The 17088-nt window shown below is 34.9% G+C and overlaps 1 protein-coding gene across 2 annotated transcripts in view; it reads left to right on the top strand.

Moving 5' to 3' along the window:
• The window catches only part of PKN2 (protein kinase N2), a 128985-nt gene that overhangs the window by 73121 nt on the left and 38776 nt on the right, over window positions 1-17088 (top strand). For both annotated transcript variants that reach the window (XM_079913503.1, XM_079913504.1), the window contains 2 exons: window positions 14916-15101; window positions 16068-16177. In XM_079913503.1, the coding sequence (XP_079769629.1) occupies window positions 14916-15101; window positions 16068-16177 (296 nt within the window). The remainder of the gene's footprint in view (window positions 1-14915; window positions 15102-16067; window positions 16178-17088) is intronic.

Below are 17088 nucleotides of genomic sequence, written 5' to 3' on the forward strand. Positions count from 1 at the left end.
CGGGGCCCCAGTGGGCAGGGCAATCGCCCTCCTCCCCTCACCCACTCCTCCCAGGGTGCCCCTCCCACCTGCCTCTCCTAATCTCCCCAGCCTCCTTCCTATGCCCCCAGGACCCACGTTGCCTGTATGGGGCTTTGGAGGTGGGGGAACCGGCCTGCCTCTCCTGATCTCCCCGGCCTCAGGAGGGCTGAGCTTGTCTGGCCTCCATTTCTTCTCTCCCCTTGGTCCCCCTACGTCCTACCAGTTCACTCTGGGGTTCCTCCCATGTCCTTGGGGGTCAGAGTCCCCCACCAGCGACTGGCAGGCACCCTAGTTGTGGGAAGATGCTAACTCTGTGTCTTCCCACAATGCCATCTTGACTTCTTCCCCCTTTTCTGTGTATTTTTAAATTACTTTCTTAGTGGTTACTCTAATGGTTACAGTTAACAACCTAAATTTATCACAGTAGCCTACAAAAGCTCTGCTCCTATACAGCTGTGCCTCCCCATCGTTATATTTTTGTTGACACAGATTATGTCTTTATACATTGTGTGCCCTTTATATTATATTATTATATATTAGATTATAATCATTGTTGTATGCATTTGTTTTTTAAGTCATACAGGAAACAAAGTTACAAATTGAAAATATAGTAATACTGGCTTTTTAATTTACCTAGTTAGTTTTACTGGTGTTATTTTTTCTGTGATTTCAAGTTACTGTCTAGTGTCCTGTCATTTCAATCTGGTTGACTTGTTTTAGCATTTCTTCTAGGAAGGTCTACTAGTGATAAGCTCCCTTAACTTTTGGGAATCGCTTATTTTCTTCATTTTTGAAGGTTAGTTTTGCATGTATGGAATTCGTTGACAAGCTTTTTTCTTTCAGCATTCTAAAAATTTCCTCCCAGTCCCTCCAGGCCTTTATGCTGTCTGATGAAGAATCAACTTTTAAACTTATTGAGGATTCTTTCTAAGTGACGAGTTGCTTCTCTCTTGCTGCTTTCAATATTCCCTTTTGTCTTTGGTTTTTACAATTTGATTATAATGCATCTCAGAATGGTAATTTCTTTTGAGTTTTTTTACTTGAATTCTTTGAGCTTCTTGATGTGCAGATTCATGTCATTAATCAGATTTGGGAAGTTTTCTGCCATCATTTCTTCACATATTCTTTCTGCCATTTTCTCTCTTCTCTCCTTCTGAGATCCCCATAATGTGTATTTTTGTAGTCTTTATGGTATCCCAGAAATCGCCTAGTCTCTGGTTTTTTTTGTTTATTTGTTTGTGTAGAACAAATGTTTATTGATGTACAGACATTTTGAGGGGGGCTCAGAGACAGATGTAAACACAGAAACAAGCATCAGCTTTCATGAATATCAAATATTATGAAGCAGAGACAAGCAGCAGAACTCAGGGAGTCCTCCCACCAGCAACTTCCCATGAGCCTGTTCATAAACATGAACACCAAGATCTCTCCCAAAACCTATCTTTAGTAGAGCTCAAAGAGAAGTTCTCATGAAGTCTCTTAACAGATTAAGCCAGGTATCAAATTAGTTAGGTCGATTGCAAATCATTTTTAAGTCTATTGAGTTTTACCTTCTGTTTGCTTTGCTTTGTCTTGTTTTTAATTAGTAGCATACACATTTAGTTTTATGTCTTACTGATCAACTTACTCTTATCATTATAAATATTTCCTTTTATCTCTGAAAATAGACTTACAGTTTACTTTGTCTGATACTAGTAGAGCCATACTATCCTTTTTATGCCTAAGGTTAACCTAATGAAGTTTTCCATCCTTTTATTTTCAACCTGTTTGTTCTTTTCTACTTAAAGTGATATATTTTATGTACATCATATAGATGTCTCTTTTTATCTAACCTGAAAATCTAATTGAAGTTGTTAGTCTTATATTTTTTAACAGCTTTATTTGTATACATAAACTGCACGTATCTGATATGTACAATTTGATAACTTTTGTCATATCAACCCTCAAAAGTTTCCATGTACCCTTTATAAACTGTCCTTTTAATATTATTTTTGATATTTATTTAACTCTTCAATTCTTGATGTTTGAATTGCATTTACTCTTTTTTCTCTGTTCATCCTTTCCTTCTCTTTGTAGTTGTTTTTGAAGCAAATAGTTCCATTATTCCTTTTCATGTCCCATAACAGTGTTTTAATTACGCCTGTGCATGTGTGTGGTGTGTTTATTGCTTACTTTAGAGATTCAAGTATGCATATTGAACTTATTACAGTCTGTGATCACAGTGTACTCTCTTACTTCCAAATCTGTTTAAAAATTTTATGGAGAAATATTTGCAAATTCTTCCACTTCACCCTGTTTATCCTCATTGTAATATATTTTACTTCTACCTGTGCCTTAATCTGCAGCTGACCCTTGAACAACACTGGGGTTAGGAGCACCAACCTTCTGTGCAGTCACAAATCTGTATATAACTTCACAGTCAGCCCTCCATGTCTGTGGACTCAACCAGCTGTGGATCATACAGTACTGTAGTTATGTATGTAGTGAAAAAAAATTCATGTATAAGTGGACCTGCACAGTTCAAACCCATGTTGTTCAAGGTTCCACTGTACATCTTCTAGTGTTGTTTTTACTTAAAGAGCTAAGAACTTTAAGGATATACATGATCCGTGGTTAATTGAATCTGTGAGTGTGGGATTACAGATATGGAGAACCTACTGTTAAGTTACATGTGGATTTTCAACTGCAAGAAGGGTCAGTTCCCCTAACCCCCACATTATTCAAGGGTCAACTCTAATTTACTTCGTTACAAAGTATTTTTCCAAAAACAAAACAAAACATTGTTCTTTATATCTAATGGCTCATTTATCCTTACTGTTATTCTTCACTTATTCTTGTTGTACTTGAGATTTCCTGTTAGAATTTTCCTTTAGCCCTTAGCCATTTCTTTTAGCATTTATTGTAGTGAAGATGTGGTAGAGTCTAATTTTTCCACTTTTTTCTTGTTTATTTCATCTTCATTTTTAAAGAATATTGTCGGTAGAAAACCTTTATAGGTGTTTTTTTCCTTTCAGCTCTTTAAAAATGTGATTTCATTGTCTTCTAGCTTTCCTCTTTGTATTGGGCTGGCCAAAAGTTTTGTTTGTTTTTTTCCATAAGATGGCTCTAGTAGCACTTAGTTGTCGTTAACTTCATTCAAAACAATTTTGTTAGCTTGTATGTGCAGCTGTTATATCAGCCTGCATTTTAAAAACGACTTATCAAAATTGGTGAATTTTTGTGTAGCCATTTTAATATTGAAGATGGAAGAAAAAAACAACATTTTTGGCATATTATCCTTTATTATTTCAAGAAAGGTTAAAACACAACTGAAATGCCAGTGCGGTGTATGGAGAAGGTGCTGTGACTGATGAAACATGTCAAAAATGGTCTGCAAAATTTCATGCTGGAGATTTCTCACTGGATGATGCTCCATGGTCAGGTAGACCAGTTGAAGTTGATAGCGATCAAATCGAGACATTAATTGAGAAGAATCAACGTTATACCACACGGGAGATACCCAACATACTCAAAGTAACCAAATAAAGTGTTGACAATCATTTGCACCAGCTTGGTTATATGAATTGCTTTGATGTTTGGGTTCCACATAAGTTAAACAAAAAACCCCTTCTTGACCATATTTCTGCCTGCAATTCTCTACTTAAACGTAATGAAAGTGTTCCATGTTTAAAACAAATTGTGATGGGCGATGAAGAGTGGATATGTACAATAATGTGGAACAGAAGACATCATGGGGCAAGCAAAATGAACCACTACCAACCACACCAAAGGCTAGTCTTCATCCAAAGAAGGTGATGTTGTATATATGGTAGGATTAGAAGGGAGTCCTCTATTATGAGCTCCTTCCAGAAAACTAAACGATTAATTCCAGCAAGTACTGCTCCAGTTAGACCAACTGAAAGCAGCACTTGATGAAAAGTGTCCAGAATTAGTCAACAGAAAACACCATGGTCTTCCATCAGGATAATGCAAGACCGCATGTTTCTTTGATGACCAGGCAGAAACTGTTACAGCTTGGCTGGGAAGTTCTGATTCATCTGCTGTATTCACCAGATGTTGCACCTTCATATTTCCATTTATTTAGGTCTTCACAAAATTCTCTTAATGGAAAAAAATTTCAATTCCCTGGAAGACTGTAAAAGGTACCTGGAACAGTTCTTTGCTCAAAAAGATAAAACATTTTGGGAAGATGGAATTATGAAGTTGCCTGAAAAATGGCAGAAGGTAGTGGAACAAAAGGGTGAATATGTTGTTCAATAAAGTTCTTGGTGAAAGTGTGAAATGTGTCTTTTATTTTTATTTAAAAACCGAAGGCACTTTTTGGCCAACCCAATATTATGAGAAGTCAGCTGTAGTTCCTATCAATGTTTCCCTTCATGTAATGTCCCTCATTCCCCAATTATTGAAGTAACATAGAATTACATTGAATTTTCTTCATTTTTTTTCTTTCTGTTCCTAAGACTGGATACTTCAGTTCAACTATCTTTAAGTTTTCTTATTCTTCTGGATGCTCAAATCTGCTGTTGAACATCTCTAGTAAACTTTTAAAATTCCAGTTAGCATACTTTTCAACTCCAGGATTTCTATTTGGTTCTTATTTATAAATTCTCTATCTTTATTAATATTCCCTATTTGTTGAAATACTATTCTGTCTTTTTCCTTTTGGTTTCTTTTAGGTCTTTGACCACATATAAGCTTTGACCTTATGTAAGACAGTGGGTATAGAGTCTTTGTCTAGTAAATCCAATGTCTTCCTGAAGGATGGTTTCTGTGAATTTCTGCTTTTCTTGTGAATTGGCCATACTCTCTTATTTCTGTGCTTGCCTCATAATTTTTTATTGAAAGCTGGATATGTTGAGTATTATAATGTGTAACTGGAAGATACTCCCCTTTTCTATAATTTCTTATTGCTCTTTGAAACAGGGTGTAGTTGTTTAGTGACTTTATTTGCTAAAGACTGTATTTTTTGTCATGTGTGGTCACTGAAGTCTCCATTAAGTTAGTGGTCAACTAGTGTTTTGACAGACTTTTTTTTTTCTTTAATTGGAGTATAATTGCTTTACAATGTTGTGTTAGTTTCTGCTGTAAAACAAAGTGAATCAGCTATATGTATACATATATCCGCTCACTCTTGGACTTCCCTTCCCCCCTCCCGCCCATCCCACCCATCTAGGTCATCACAGAGCACCGAACTGAGCTTCCTGTGCTATACTGCAGGTCCCCACTAGCTATCTATTTTACACATGGTAGTGTATTTATGTCAAACCTCATCTCCCAATTCATCCCACCTTCCCCTTCCCCCTCTGTGTCCACACGTCCATTCTCTATGTCTGCATCTCTATTTCTGCCTTGCAGAAATAGATTCATCTGTACCATTTTTCTATGTTCCACATATATGCATTAATACACGATATTTGTTTTTCTCTTTCTGACCGACTTTACTCTGTGTGACAGACTCTGGGTCCATCCACATCTCTACAAATGACCCAATTTGGTTCCTTTTGATGGCTTAGTAATATTCCATTGTATATATGTACCACATCTTTATCCATTCATCTGTTGATGGGCATTTAGGTTGTTTCTGTGTCCTGGCTATTGTAAATAGTGCTGCAATGAACATTGGGGTACATGTGTCTTTCTGAATTGTGGTTTTCTCAGGGTATATGCCCAGTAGTGGGATTGCTGGGTCATATGGTAGTTCTATTTTTAGTTTTTTAAGGGACCTCCATGCTGTTCTCCATAGTGGCTGTATCAGTTTACATTCCCACCAATAATGCAAGAGGGTTCCCTTTTCTCTGCACCCTCTCCAGCATTTATTGTTTGTAGATTTTTTGATGATGGCCATTCTGACCAATGTGAGGTGATACCTTATTGTAATTTTGACTTGCATTTCTCTAATAATTAGTGGTGTTGAGCATCTATCTATTCATGTGCCTCTTGGCCATCTGTATGTTTTCTTTGGAGAAATGTCTATTTAGGTCTCTGCCCATTTTTTGATTGCGTTGCTTGTTTTTCTTGATATTGAGCTGCATGAGCTGTTTGTATATTTTGGAGATTAATCCTTTGTCAGTTGCTTCATTTGCAAATATTTTCTCCCATTCTGAGGGTTGTCTTTTCATCTTGTTTATGGTTTCCTTTGCTGTGCAAAAGCTTTTAAGTTTAATTAGGTCTCATTTGTTTATTTTTATTACTCTAGGAGGTGGGTCAGAAAAGATCTTGCTGTGATTTGAGTGTTTCAAACACTTCAAAACACTTCAAAGAGTGTTTTTCCTGTGTTTTCCTCTAAGAGTTTTATAGTCTCCAGCCTTACATTTAGGTCTTTAATCCATTTTGAGTTTATTTTTGTGTATGGTGTTAGGTAGTGTTCTAATTTCATTCTTTTACATGTAGTTATCCAGTTTCCCCAACACCACTTATTGAAGAGACTGTCTTTTCTCCATTGTATAGTCTTGCCTCCTTTGTCATAGATTAGGTGACCATGGGTGTGTGGGTTTATCTCTGGATTTTCTATCCTGTACCATTGATCTATATTTCTGTTTCTGTACCAGTACCATACTGTCTTGATTACTATACTTGTAGCATAGGCTGAAGTCAGGGAGCCTGATTCCTCCAGCTCCGTTTTTCTTTCTCAAGATTGCTTTGGCTATTCGGGGTCTTTTGTGTTTCCATACAAATTGTAAAATTGTTGTTCTAGTTCTGGGGAAAATGCCCTTGGTAATTTGATAGGGATTGCATTGAATCTGTAGATTGCTCTGGGTAGTGTAATAATTTTCACAGTATTGATTCTTTCAATCCAAAAACATGGTATATCTCTCCACCTATTTGTATCATCTTTAATTTCTTTCATCAGTGTTTTATAGTTTTCCGAGTACAGGTCTTTTGCCTCCTTAGGTAGGTTTATTCCTAGGTATTTTATTATTTTTGTTGTGATGGTAAATGGGATTGTTTCCATAATTTCTCTTTCTGATCTTTCATTGTTAACGTATAGGAATGCAAGAGATTTCTTGCCTTAATTTTGTATCCTGAAGCTTTACCAAATTCATGGATTAGCTCTAGTTTTCTGGTGGCATCTTTAGGATTTTCTATGTATAGTATCATGTCATCTGCAAACAGTCACAGTTTTACTTCTTTTCCAATATGTATTCCTTTTATTTCTTTTTCTTCTCTGATTGCTGTGGCTAGGACTTCCAAATGCCTGCAAGCAGAAAGAAAATTTGCCATGTTTGCAGCTGAATTCTGTGTTTGTGTGCCAAGGCATACCTTCAGCATTCACCCAGGCATTTTGTAACTCTGCCTTTGCTTGCACAGAGCTTGAAGATCTGCCAGATGTGAGAGCTTAGGGCCTTTTCAGATCTCTTCTGAGTATGTCTCCTTTTGCATCTAGCCTTCTAGTTTTCCAGTAACACGTGGAAACATTGCAAAGCTCTTATTCCTTAAAACAGTTTACTCCCTAGCTTTTCGCCAAGACTCTAGGATGTCTATTAAACAATATAGACAACTGATATCCTTTGCTCCTGGCTTCAGTGGTTGTTTCATTTGCCTTTAAATGCCCTCCACTTAGCTATTTCTCTGTCCTGAGAGATTTCTTAGGTGAAAAAAAGATAAACCCTTTCTGTTAGTCCTTCAGGGAGCCTTCAGAGAGGTCAAAGCAGGCATCCACAGTTCTTTGAGTATGAAGTCTTCTCTGCTCCCTCTGGCACTGGGACCCTGTACCAGGAGTGCAGCCTGCTATCTTCAGGACTATCACCAAACCATTAGGGGTTGGGGGGAGGAGGGATGAAGCAAAGATAAAGTAAAATGCCAGAAAGCTCTCCTACCAAGTATTCATTGCATTTTTTGATCAAGCATTTGTTTGGTTGCAGTAAACCTTTGTTTCCCAGATTTTTGTTCAAGTTGATTATAAGTAGTTTCCCGGTTTTATTTGTTTGTTTTCCTGTGTTCCTGTGGAGAAACTGCCTTTGGAGTTTGCAACTCTAGCATTTTCTTACCATTACCTACAAAGGTTTTTATGGCCCATGTGAATGTGGCATATTTTTGATACACAGGCCTCCCTCTTCTCCAGGAATCCTTAAATTATCTTATCAATATGAATGTCAGAGAGGGCTTTACCTTAAAAACAATCGTCATTAAATATTTTGAGGATATGAAAGTGTTCTTCAGAATTGCATAGCATACTATCACATTTTAGTACTTTTGGGTACCATTAATCAGCTTTATATTATGGCAGACTTTTACATTCAACCTTGAAGGAGAAATTTACAGTTGAACAATGCTGTTGCCACTATTAAGATCAGTTTAAATCTGCAGTTACCAAATTGAGTTCCTAAATCTGAGGTACCCTGGGATGCCAAAATGAATTCACGAGGGTACAACAGGATATTTTAAGTTTTTGAGGGAAACACAGTATTACTTCACTTCCTACCATCATCATTAATCTACTGGCTTCAAGGTAGTTGGAGTTTCAGCATTAGGTCGAATGACATGCCTTCTGATTATGTCACATATTGATGAAGCTGGGTGTTCCTGGTTTTTCCTTCACTGCTATAATGATAAATACTATGGGAAATCAATGTGGAATAGAAGATAAGGGTGGCACTTTCAAATCTAATCCCAAAGTTTGATAAGTTACACAGTGCCCAATAGATACACACATCTCATTAGGAAGTGATCATGGTTATTTAAGAATGAAATAAGATTACTTTTTTTCTTTCAAATTACGTGTATTATTTTTCAAATAGTTATTAATTTGTTACAATATCTTATGAAACAGAACTGTTAGGTACATTGTTCAGACTAGAAGCACAATGAAAAAATTGAGACATTAGGGTATCATGAAACGAGAAAGCTTGGGAACCTCTGTTCTAAATTCTCCATTGTATTTTAAATATTTATTATTTAAAGCATTTATCTTATGAGGTATCACCTCACACTCGTCAGAATGGCCATCATCCAAAAAATCCATAAGCAGTTAATGCCGGAGAGGGTGTGGAGAAAAAGGAACCCTCCTACATTGTTGGTGGGAATGTAAACTGGTACAGCCACTATGGAAAACAGTATGGAGGTTCCTTAAAAAACTGAAAATAGAGCTACCATATGATCCAGCAATCCCACTGCTGGGCATATATCTGGAGAAAACCATAATTCAAAAGATACATGCACCACAATATTCACTGCAGCACTATTTACAATAGCCAGGACATGGAAGGAACCTAAATGTCCATCAACAGAGGAATGGATAAAGAAGATGTGGTCCATATGTACAGTGGAATATTACTCAGCCATAAAAAAAGAACGAAGTAATGCCATTTGCAGTGACATGGATGGACCTAGAGATTGTCATATTGAGTGAAGTAAATCAGACAGAGAAAGACAAATATCATGATATTGCTTATATGAGGAATCTAAACAAAGGGTACAAATGAACTTATCTACCAAACAAATAGAGTTACAGACGTAGAAAACAAACTTATGGTTACTGGGGGAAAGGGGGAGTAGGGATAAATTGGCAGATTGGGACTGACATATACACACTACTATATATAAAATAGATAACTAATAAGGACTTACTGTATAGCACAGGGAACTCTACTCAGTACTCTATAATGGCCTATATGGGAAAAGAATCCAAAAAGAGTGGATATATATATATGTATAGCTGATTCATTTTGTTGTACACCTGAAATTAACACAACATTTTAAATCAACTGTACTCCAATTAAAAAAATAAGTAAATAAAATAAAGCATTTATGTTTCCAGCCACATCTTCTATAACTCCTACCATGAATCTTCTATTACAATTAATCTGGTTAGTGCAGAGTGCCTATTTAATGTCTTTGACTTATTATCCATTTCTTACTATTTTTTTTTTAAATCAAAACTGGGATATAGACCTATGAAGACCTTGTCGTCTACCTACATGTAATCTTAACCCCTATCACAAGATACTTTATACACTCAGTAGATATTTGGTAAATGTCATTTGATAATAAGGCAGGGACTGTACATCCAAGTTTCACCATCTTATGGCTCAGGGCTGAACATGTTTTTAATATTCAAGAATTTCAGAATGATCTATTGGTTAAAATATCGTTGTTACTTTAGAAAAGTAATAAAGCTGCATTTTTGAATATCAGCTGATATGGCTGGAAATTATTTTCCTTTTCTATTCTGGTTGGCTGCTCTTCCCAACTCTTTAACCTCTTTTTAGTTCTCTCTTTCCTTGTTCTTCATTCCCTTAATGAACTTTACTCATAGTGATGTAAATCACCAGTCTAAAAGTAAGTATCTTATAATTCTTAAGATATTTTTTTTTTAAATTCCTTTAAAAATTTAAAAAAATTTTTTTAAAAATTCCTTTATCTACCAGACCTTAAACTAAATATGGAGTTAACTAGGAAGAGAAATAGTAGTGGTATTAATAAAGGATTAGACATGATAAAGTGTTAGCATAGATAAGTAGTAGGAGTATTTACTGGCCTGAGTTTTTACTGTATGCTATTATTTGTGGTTTATCTCATTTATACTCTGGTTTCTTTCGTGGTTGTATGATTATAATACTAAAATTTGCAAATTACTTTGATATAAAGTATAATTTAATTTTTAGTCCAAATTTTGAGACATTTACTAGTTTTTATAAAAGAAGATTCCTCAGAATTAAAGAAAAGTTAATTGTACCAAGATGAAATACTGAATTAGTAAAATTGATATAAAACAGTTTTTCCAGAAAGTTAAAAGAAATAAAAAAGTATTTAGTCCTAATGGAATTTTAGCTATTGCTTATGAATACAAACATTTATTTTTTGGATTTGCTTGTTTTTAAAATTTCATATTATGGGTCATAAAAGTAAAAAATGTAATTTTAAGCCACTACTTACATGGTTATATGCAATAGCAATTGTGTCACCTCATAAAAGATAGAAACTTCTAGATACTTAATAAAGATCTTAAATCCCTCCAGGTTTTATTCCAAATGAAAGCAGGTGTTGAACATTGTCATCTCCTAATACATTGAAATTACTAAAATCTTTAATAAGCTATATGCTACCGGGGTTTGAAGTAGTAACCAGATGTTTACAGTTTTCCCAGGATGACTTTTACATCTGAGCATTTACAGTGGAAATGAACTAAGTTTGCTACCTTAACAACAACAAAAAAACAAATAAAACACACAGACACAAGTTGCTTCTTTTGAACCAGAATTGAAATGATTTCCGTTATACTTAATCTGCCTTAATACTTTACAGTAAGATAAGATTTCCATAGCCTAACCAAACGTAAGATTGAAGTTTCCCCTCATGTTTAGAATCTTTATTGGGACATAATTTATACACTATAGTATATAAATTTTCACCGATTTCAAGTATAGTTTTAAATTTTTAGGAAATACATATACTTGAGCCACCATTATCAATATCCAGTTTTTAGAACATGTTTTATTGCACATATTTAAAGTGTATAATTTGACAAGTTTTGTCATCTATTTAAAGTCTTGAAACTATTACCACAATCAAGATAATTATATCCATCATCCCCAAAAGTATCCTCATGTGCCTCTATGTAATCTCTCTTTCTTGCTCTTCTCATGCTTTCCTTCCCCACACCTGTCCCCAGGCAATCACTGGCTTGTTTCTGTCACTAGATATTAGTTTTCACTTTGTAGAATTGTATATAAATTGAATCATACAGTGCATACTCTTTTTTTTGTTGGGGGTGGGAATCTGGCCATTTCACTCTGAATAATTCTTTTGATATTTGTCTATGTTGCATGTATCAGTAGTTCTTTTCTGTTTATTATTGGTAGTATTCAGTTGTGTGAATATACCATAACTAGTTTATCCATTCACCTGTGATTGATACTTGGGTTGTTTCCATTTTGTACTTTTTTCAAATATAGCTGCTAATAAGATCCCTGTATAGTTTTTGTGTAAACATAGATTTCACTTCACTGGGATAAATACTTAGGAATTGTGTGGATGGATCACATGGTAATTTGCTGATAATGGGTTCTTTATCCATTTTTATATTTGAAAAAGCTTCATTTTTGAAAGAAATTTTCAGTAGACTTAGAATTTTAAGTTCATGGTTTGTTTCCTCAGTACTTTAAAGATATTGCTTCTCTGTCTTGCTTTCATTGTTTCTAATGAGAAATGTGCTGCTGTCCTAATCTTGTATGTACATGTCATTTTTTCTGGCTGCTTTTAATACTTTCTCTTATTGTTTGTTTTGAGAAATTTGATTATGTTATGCTTTGGTGTAATTTACTTATTTTTCTTTTGCTCGGTGTTCATTGAACTTCTTGGATACTTCTTAGGTTTATAGTTTTCACTACATTAGGCAATTTTTCAGTCATTATTTTTTCAAATATATTTTCTGTTCCCTATCCTCTTTGCTTTTCATCAGGGACTTCAAGTACACATGTATTAGGCCACTAGAAGTTAAACTCACAGCTCACATATGTGCTGGGTTTTGCCCTCCAAATCTTTGCTTTCTGTCTTCTATTTTTGATCATTTCTGTTGCACTGGCTTCAAGTTCAGTAGCCTCTACTTTTGCAATGTGTAATGTGCCACCAATCCCATCCAGTTTTGGGGTTTTTAAAAAAAATCTCAATGTTATTTTCATCTCTAGAAATTTGTTTTGTGTTTTTCTGACTTCTTCAGTGTCCCTGTTCAACTTTTTGAACAGATGGAATATATTTATAATAACTGTGTGAATGTGTGCTAATCCTAACATTTATATCAGTTTTGTATTGGTTTTCATTTTATTTTTTTAATGGGTCCCACTTTTCTGTTTCTTTGCTTCCCTGGTGTGATAGACAGAATATTAAGAATGACCCCCAGAATCCCTCCCCCATGAATATGATGGGGTATCACTTCTGTGATAATATTACATTACATGGCAAAGGAGATTTTTGCATATGTAATTTAGGTTACTAATCAGTTGACTTTGAGTTATCGTAAAGGACAGTTATATGGGTGGGCTTAATAAAATCACATGAGCCCCTTAAAAGTAGAAAATTTTCTCTGGCCAGTGGCAGAAGGGGAAGTCAGATATGAATCATAAAAAGGATTTTATGTGCCATTGCTGGCATAGAGATGGGGGGGCGGTCACATGACGAGGGATGCAGGTCCACTCTAGAACTTGAAAACAGCCCCTGGCTGTCAGCCAGCAAGGAAATAGGATCCCTATTCTTACAGCTGCAGGAAACTAGATTCTGCCAATACCCTGAATGAGCTTAGAAGCAGGTTCTTCTTTAGAACTTCCAGATAAGAGCCTAGCCTGGCAGACACAATGATTTCAGCCTTATGAGATCTTTGACAGAGAATGCAGACCAGCCCACTCAAACTCTGGCCTACAAAACTGTTAGATAATAAATGGGTGTTGTTTTAAGCCACTACATTTGTGATAGTTGGTAATGCAGCAATAGAAAACAAATATACCTGATAATCTCTGATTAAATGCCAGACATTTGGAATTTTAGCTTGTTAGGTGCTGGGTATTTTTGTATTCCTACAAATATTACAAATATTACAAATATTTTTGAGCTTTGTTCTGGGTCATAGTTAGGTTACTTGGAAACAGTTTGATCTTTTGGGTAATGCTTTTAAGATTTGTTATGTGGGACTAGAGCATCATTTAGTCTAAGGGTAACTATTCTCTACTCCTGGGGCAAGACTGAAGACTTGGTCTGGAGAACCTTCTGCACATCTCAGGGATTCTGTCTCTGGACAGCTGTATTTTTTCCTTTACTCTGCCTGTGAAATCTCGCCACCTCAGTCAGTTCAGCCTCAATACTCTCAGTTCTGTCTCCTTAACTCAGGTAGTCCACTTGGCTCCACCTGAGTTCTCCCTCCCTGTGCTGTGTCCTAGATATTCTCAAGGTAGTAAGCAATCTTAGGACTCTTCTCTCAGGGATCACTGTTCTTCATTGCCTGATGTCCCTTTCCTTTAACACTGTTTTTTTCATATTTTTTGTCTGATTATTTTTTTTTGGTTGAGTTGAGATTAAATACAGACTTTTTTACTTTGTTGAAAGAGTCCTTTGGTTACTTTTAAATAATTAAAAAATTAAGTTTTAATTATTTAAGTTTAATAGGACAGCTTCTACCAGGAAATACTCTTTCTAAAGTGCTATATATGGGCAGTATCTAAAATTTTAATACTGAGGCACCATTTAAAATTTTAATACACTAAGTCTAGCCCAAATGATGACAAAGCCATATCTCCAGATGCCTAAGCTCACAGTTCCTCATTTTCATTTGAACACTTTTAGTTTGTATTTGCCTAAGGAAATTATAATTACTTTATGCTTAGATAATTATAGCCCATAATTATTTGACTAACTAAACTATTAAAGTGAGAAGATAATGTTATTTTACATCTCAAATAAAACAGAACTCCATCTACTTATGCCAAAAAAAACCCCCTATAGTCCTTTCCTGTGTTAGCTATATAACTATTAAACACAACTGTTATTTACATTGTCAGATTTCCTTGTTTCTAATTTCTTTATGTTTATTTTAGTAGGCATATTATTTAGTTTTATGTTTCCCTTCCACATGTTTTATCCACATAATTCTGTAATTTTTCCATGGAATTATAGAAATGAGTATTCAGATACACAGGAAGTTTAAGTAACTAGTTTTGTTCTATGCCCGACAGCTGGTGCTGTTCTTTCTATACATTTTTTATAGTTGTTTTAATTAATTAAGAATTTTTAATAGGTTTCTCTAAATAAAGCAGTAAAGATGATAGTTACCTCGAAGATGCTCTGGAAGAAGAGATTTTGTTATTTTAGCAGATATTTTTCCCCCCTATTTCTGAATAGGTAACAACGACATCATTTTATATGTTGAGTATTGATGTTTTCTTATTTGATATTTGTTCATGCTACAGGTACTTTGGAAGTTCGTCTAATGGGCTGTCAAGATATCCTAGAGAATGTCCCCGGACGGTCAAAAGCAGCATCGGTTGCACTACCTGGTTGGAGTCCAAGTGAAACCAGATCATCTTTCATGAGCAGAACGAGTAAAAGTAAAAGTGGAAGTAGTCGAAATCTCCTAAAAACCGATGACTTATCCAGTTCAGTAATCAGATTTTTTTATCAATCATGTAACAAATTAAAGGACCTATACAAAGGGCTGAGCAGTGGGGACAGAGAAGAGTGAGACGAGTTAGAGTTGGACAACAAACTTTAAAATTATGATTTCCATAATTTAAATTTAAAATATCAAAAGCTATAGTGACAGGAAAATTTAAAAGACTACAAAATTTACCCTGCTGAAAATATGTTAGAAAACTGAATGACATATAACATTAATTCTTTCGGAATAATGAAATATTGAACATCTTTATGTCAAACTCTTTGTGTCACATCTTGATTCTTTTAATGGTATAATGACACCTCTAAACTAACGTTGAAATTTTGATAGCTAACCACTGAACTAAACATGTTTAACTAGGACTGGGTCCCAGAAGTAAACTGAAATGGGGCAGTGGGTAAAGGTGGTAAAGTAAAATGGGAGAGGTTTATGAAGTACTTTGGAGACACTGTAAAGTAATCATAAACTATGATGTAATTATACAACTGGTGGAAAAGGCATGTGACAATTCAGCCTAGTACAGTATGTCTGTGCTTTCCTGTATCTAGAGAGAGACTTTAGGAAAAATGTGAAAATAAAAATTGTTTAAGGTAACAACATTAATAAATAGCAAATGTAGAGAGAGAAAAACTGGATGACTGATATTGACATATAAATATACACACACACCTGACAATTACTGGTCACCTGTTAGTCCTTTCAGTTACATTTTAATATAAACGAAATAGCGATTACTATTTGTGTTTTTGTGAAACACAAAGGATAACTTGGGAGGGTCTAGTGGGAGTGTATATATAAAACTAGCCATTTAAGATTCAAAAGCTTCAGTAGTGAGTAAGAAAAACTTATTTGCAAAGGATCATAAGACTTTTGTTGATATTAAACAGTGGCATTTCTATTTTAAAGGTTTTAAAATATTTAAGCAAGTTTTAAATTGTAATTACAGATGATGTCTGTGCAGTTTTGAAGCTAGATAATACTGTGGTTGGCCAAACTAGCTGGAAACCCATTTCCAATCAGTCGTGGGACCAGAAGTTTACACTGGAACTAGACAGGGTAAGATGAGAAACTTTTTACTTGAATTTTCATTATATTTATAATTCATTTTTAATGTAAATTTTGTTTTAGAAGACTTTGGTAAGTTTTATTCTTAACAGCATATAAGAAGGACCTAGGTATTTTTGACATTTCTCATCTGATGAGGTATACATAAATCTACCTTATCAGATTGCTGCAGGAGTTTTCATTTGTGCAGTGATTTGAAAATGTATACTTTGTACTACCCTGAAAGATCAGCAATCAGGTGACATCTAATATTGAAATTTTTTTTATTTTAATAGTGTGCTCTCTGACAACTAAGGTGATTCTTCTGACTCACCACTTGTTGGTTATATTATCAAAGCTGGATTTGAAGTGAGCTATTGTGCTCAGACAACCATTCCTCCATGTATCTCAGTGGCTTTCATGAATAATGTGAGTGGCTAGAATGCAATCTGTAGCTGTAGAACCCAGCAGAAGTTAACTTGGTCCACAGTAGATTTAAATCCACGATGATAACTTTATTATTTAGATTCTAATCTATCCGTTGGGGTGTGGGAAGAAAATATTAAAACTTAATCATAATTTTATCTAAAAAATAAGAAAGATATTAAGCTTTTTGTCATTTAGTATTCAGATTGATGGTACATATGTCATTTTAAAAATTACATATATGGGGGTGGCGGTGGGGGTGGGATGAATTGGGAGATCGGGATTGACATGTATACACTAATATGTATAAAATGGATGACTAATAAGAACCTGCTGTGTAAAAACCTAAAATAAAATAAAATTCAAATATAAAAAAATAAAATTAAAATTACATATATTAGTGAGAGCAGATTTACAGTGCTTATTGATGATGTGAGGTGGCAATTACTGCTCTGGCCTCTACTTTTAAAATACTTTTTCCAGTTTATTTTTTTCTG

Source organism: Stenella coeruleoalba (assembly GCF_951394435.1).
Source record: "Stenella coeruleoalba genome assembly, chromosome: 1".
NCBI classification, from domain to species: Eukaryota; Metazoa; Chordata; class Mammalia; order Artiodactyla; family Delphinidae; genus Stenella; species Stenella coeruleoalba.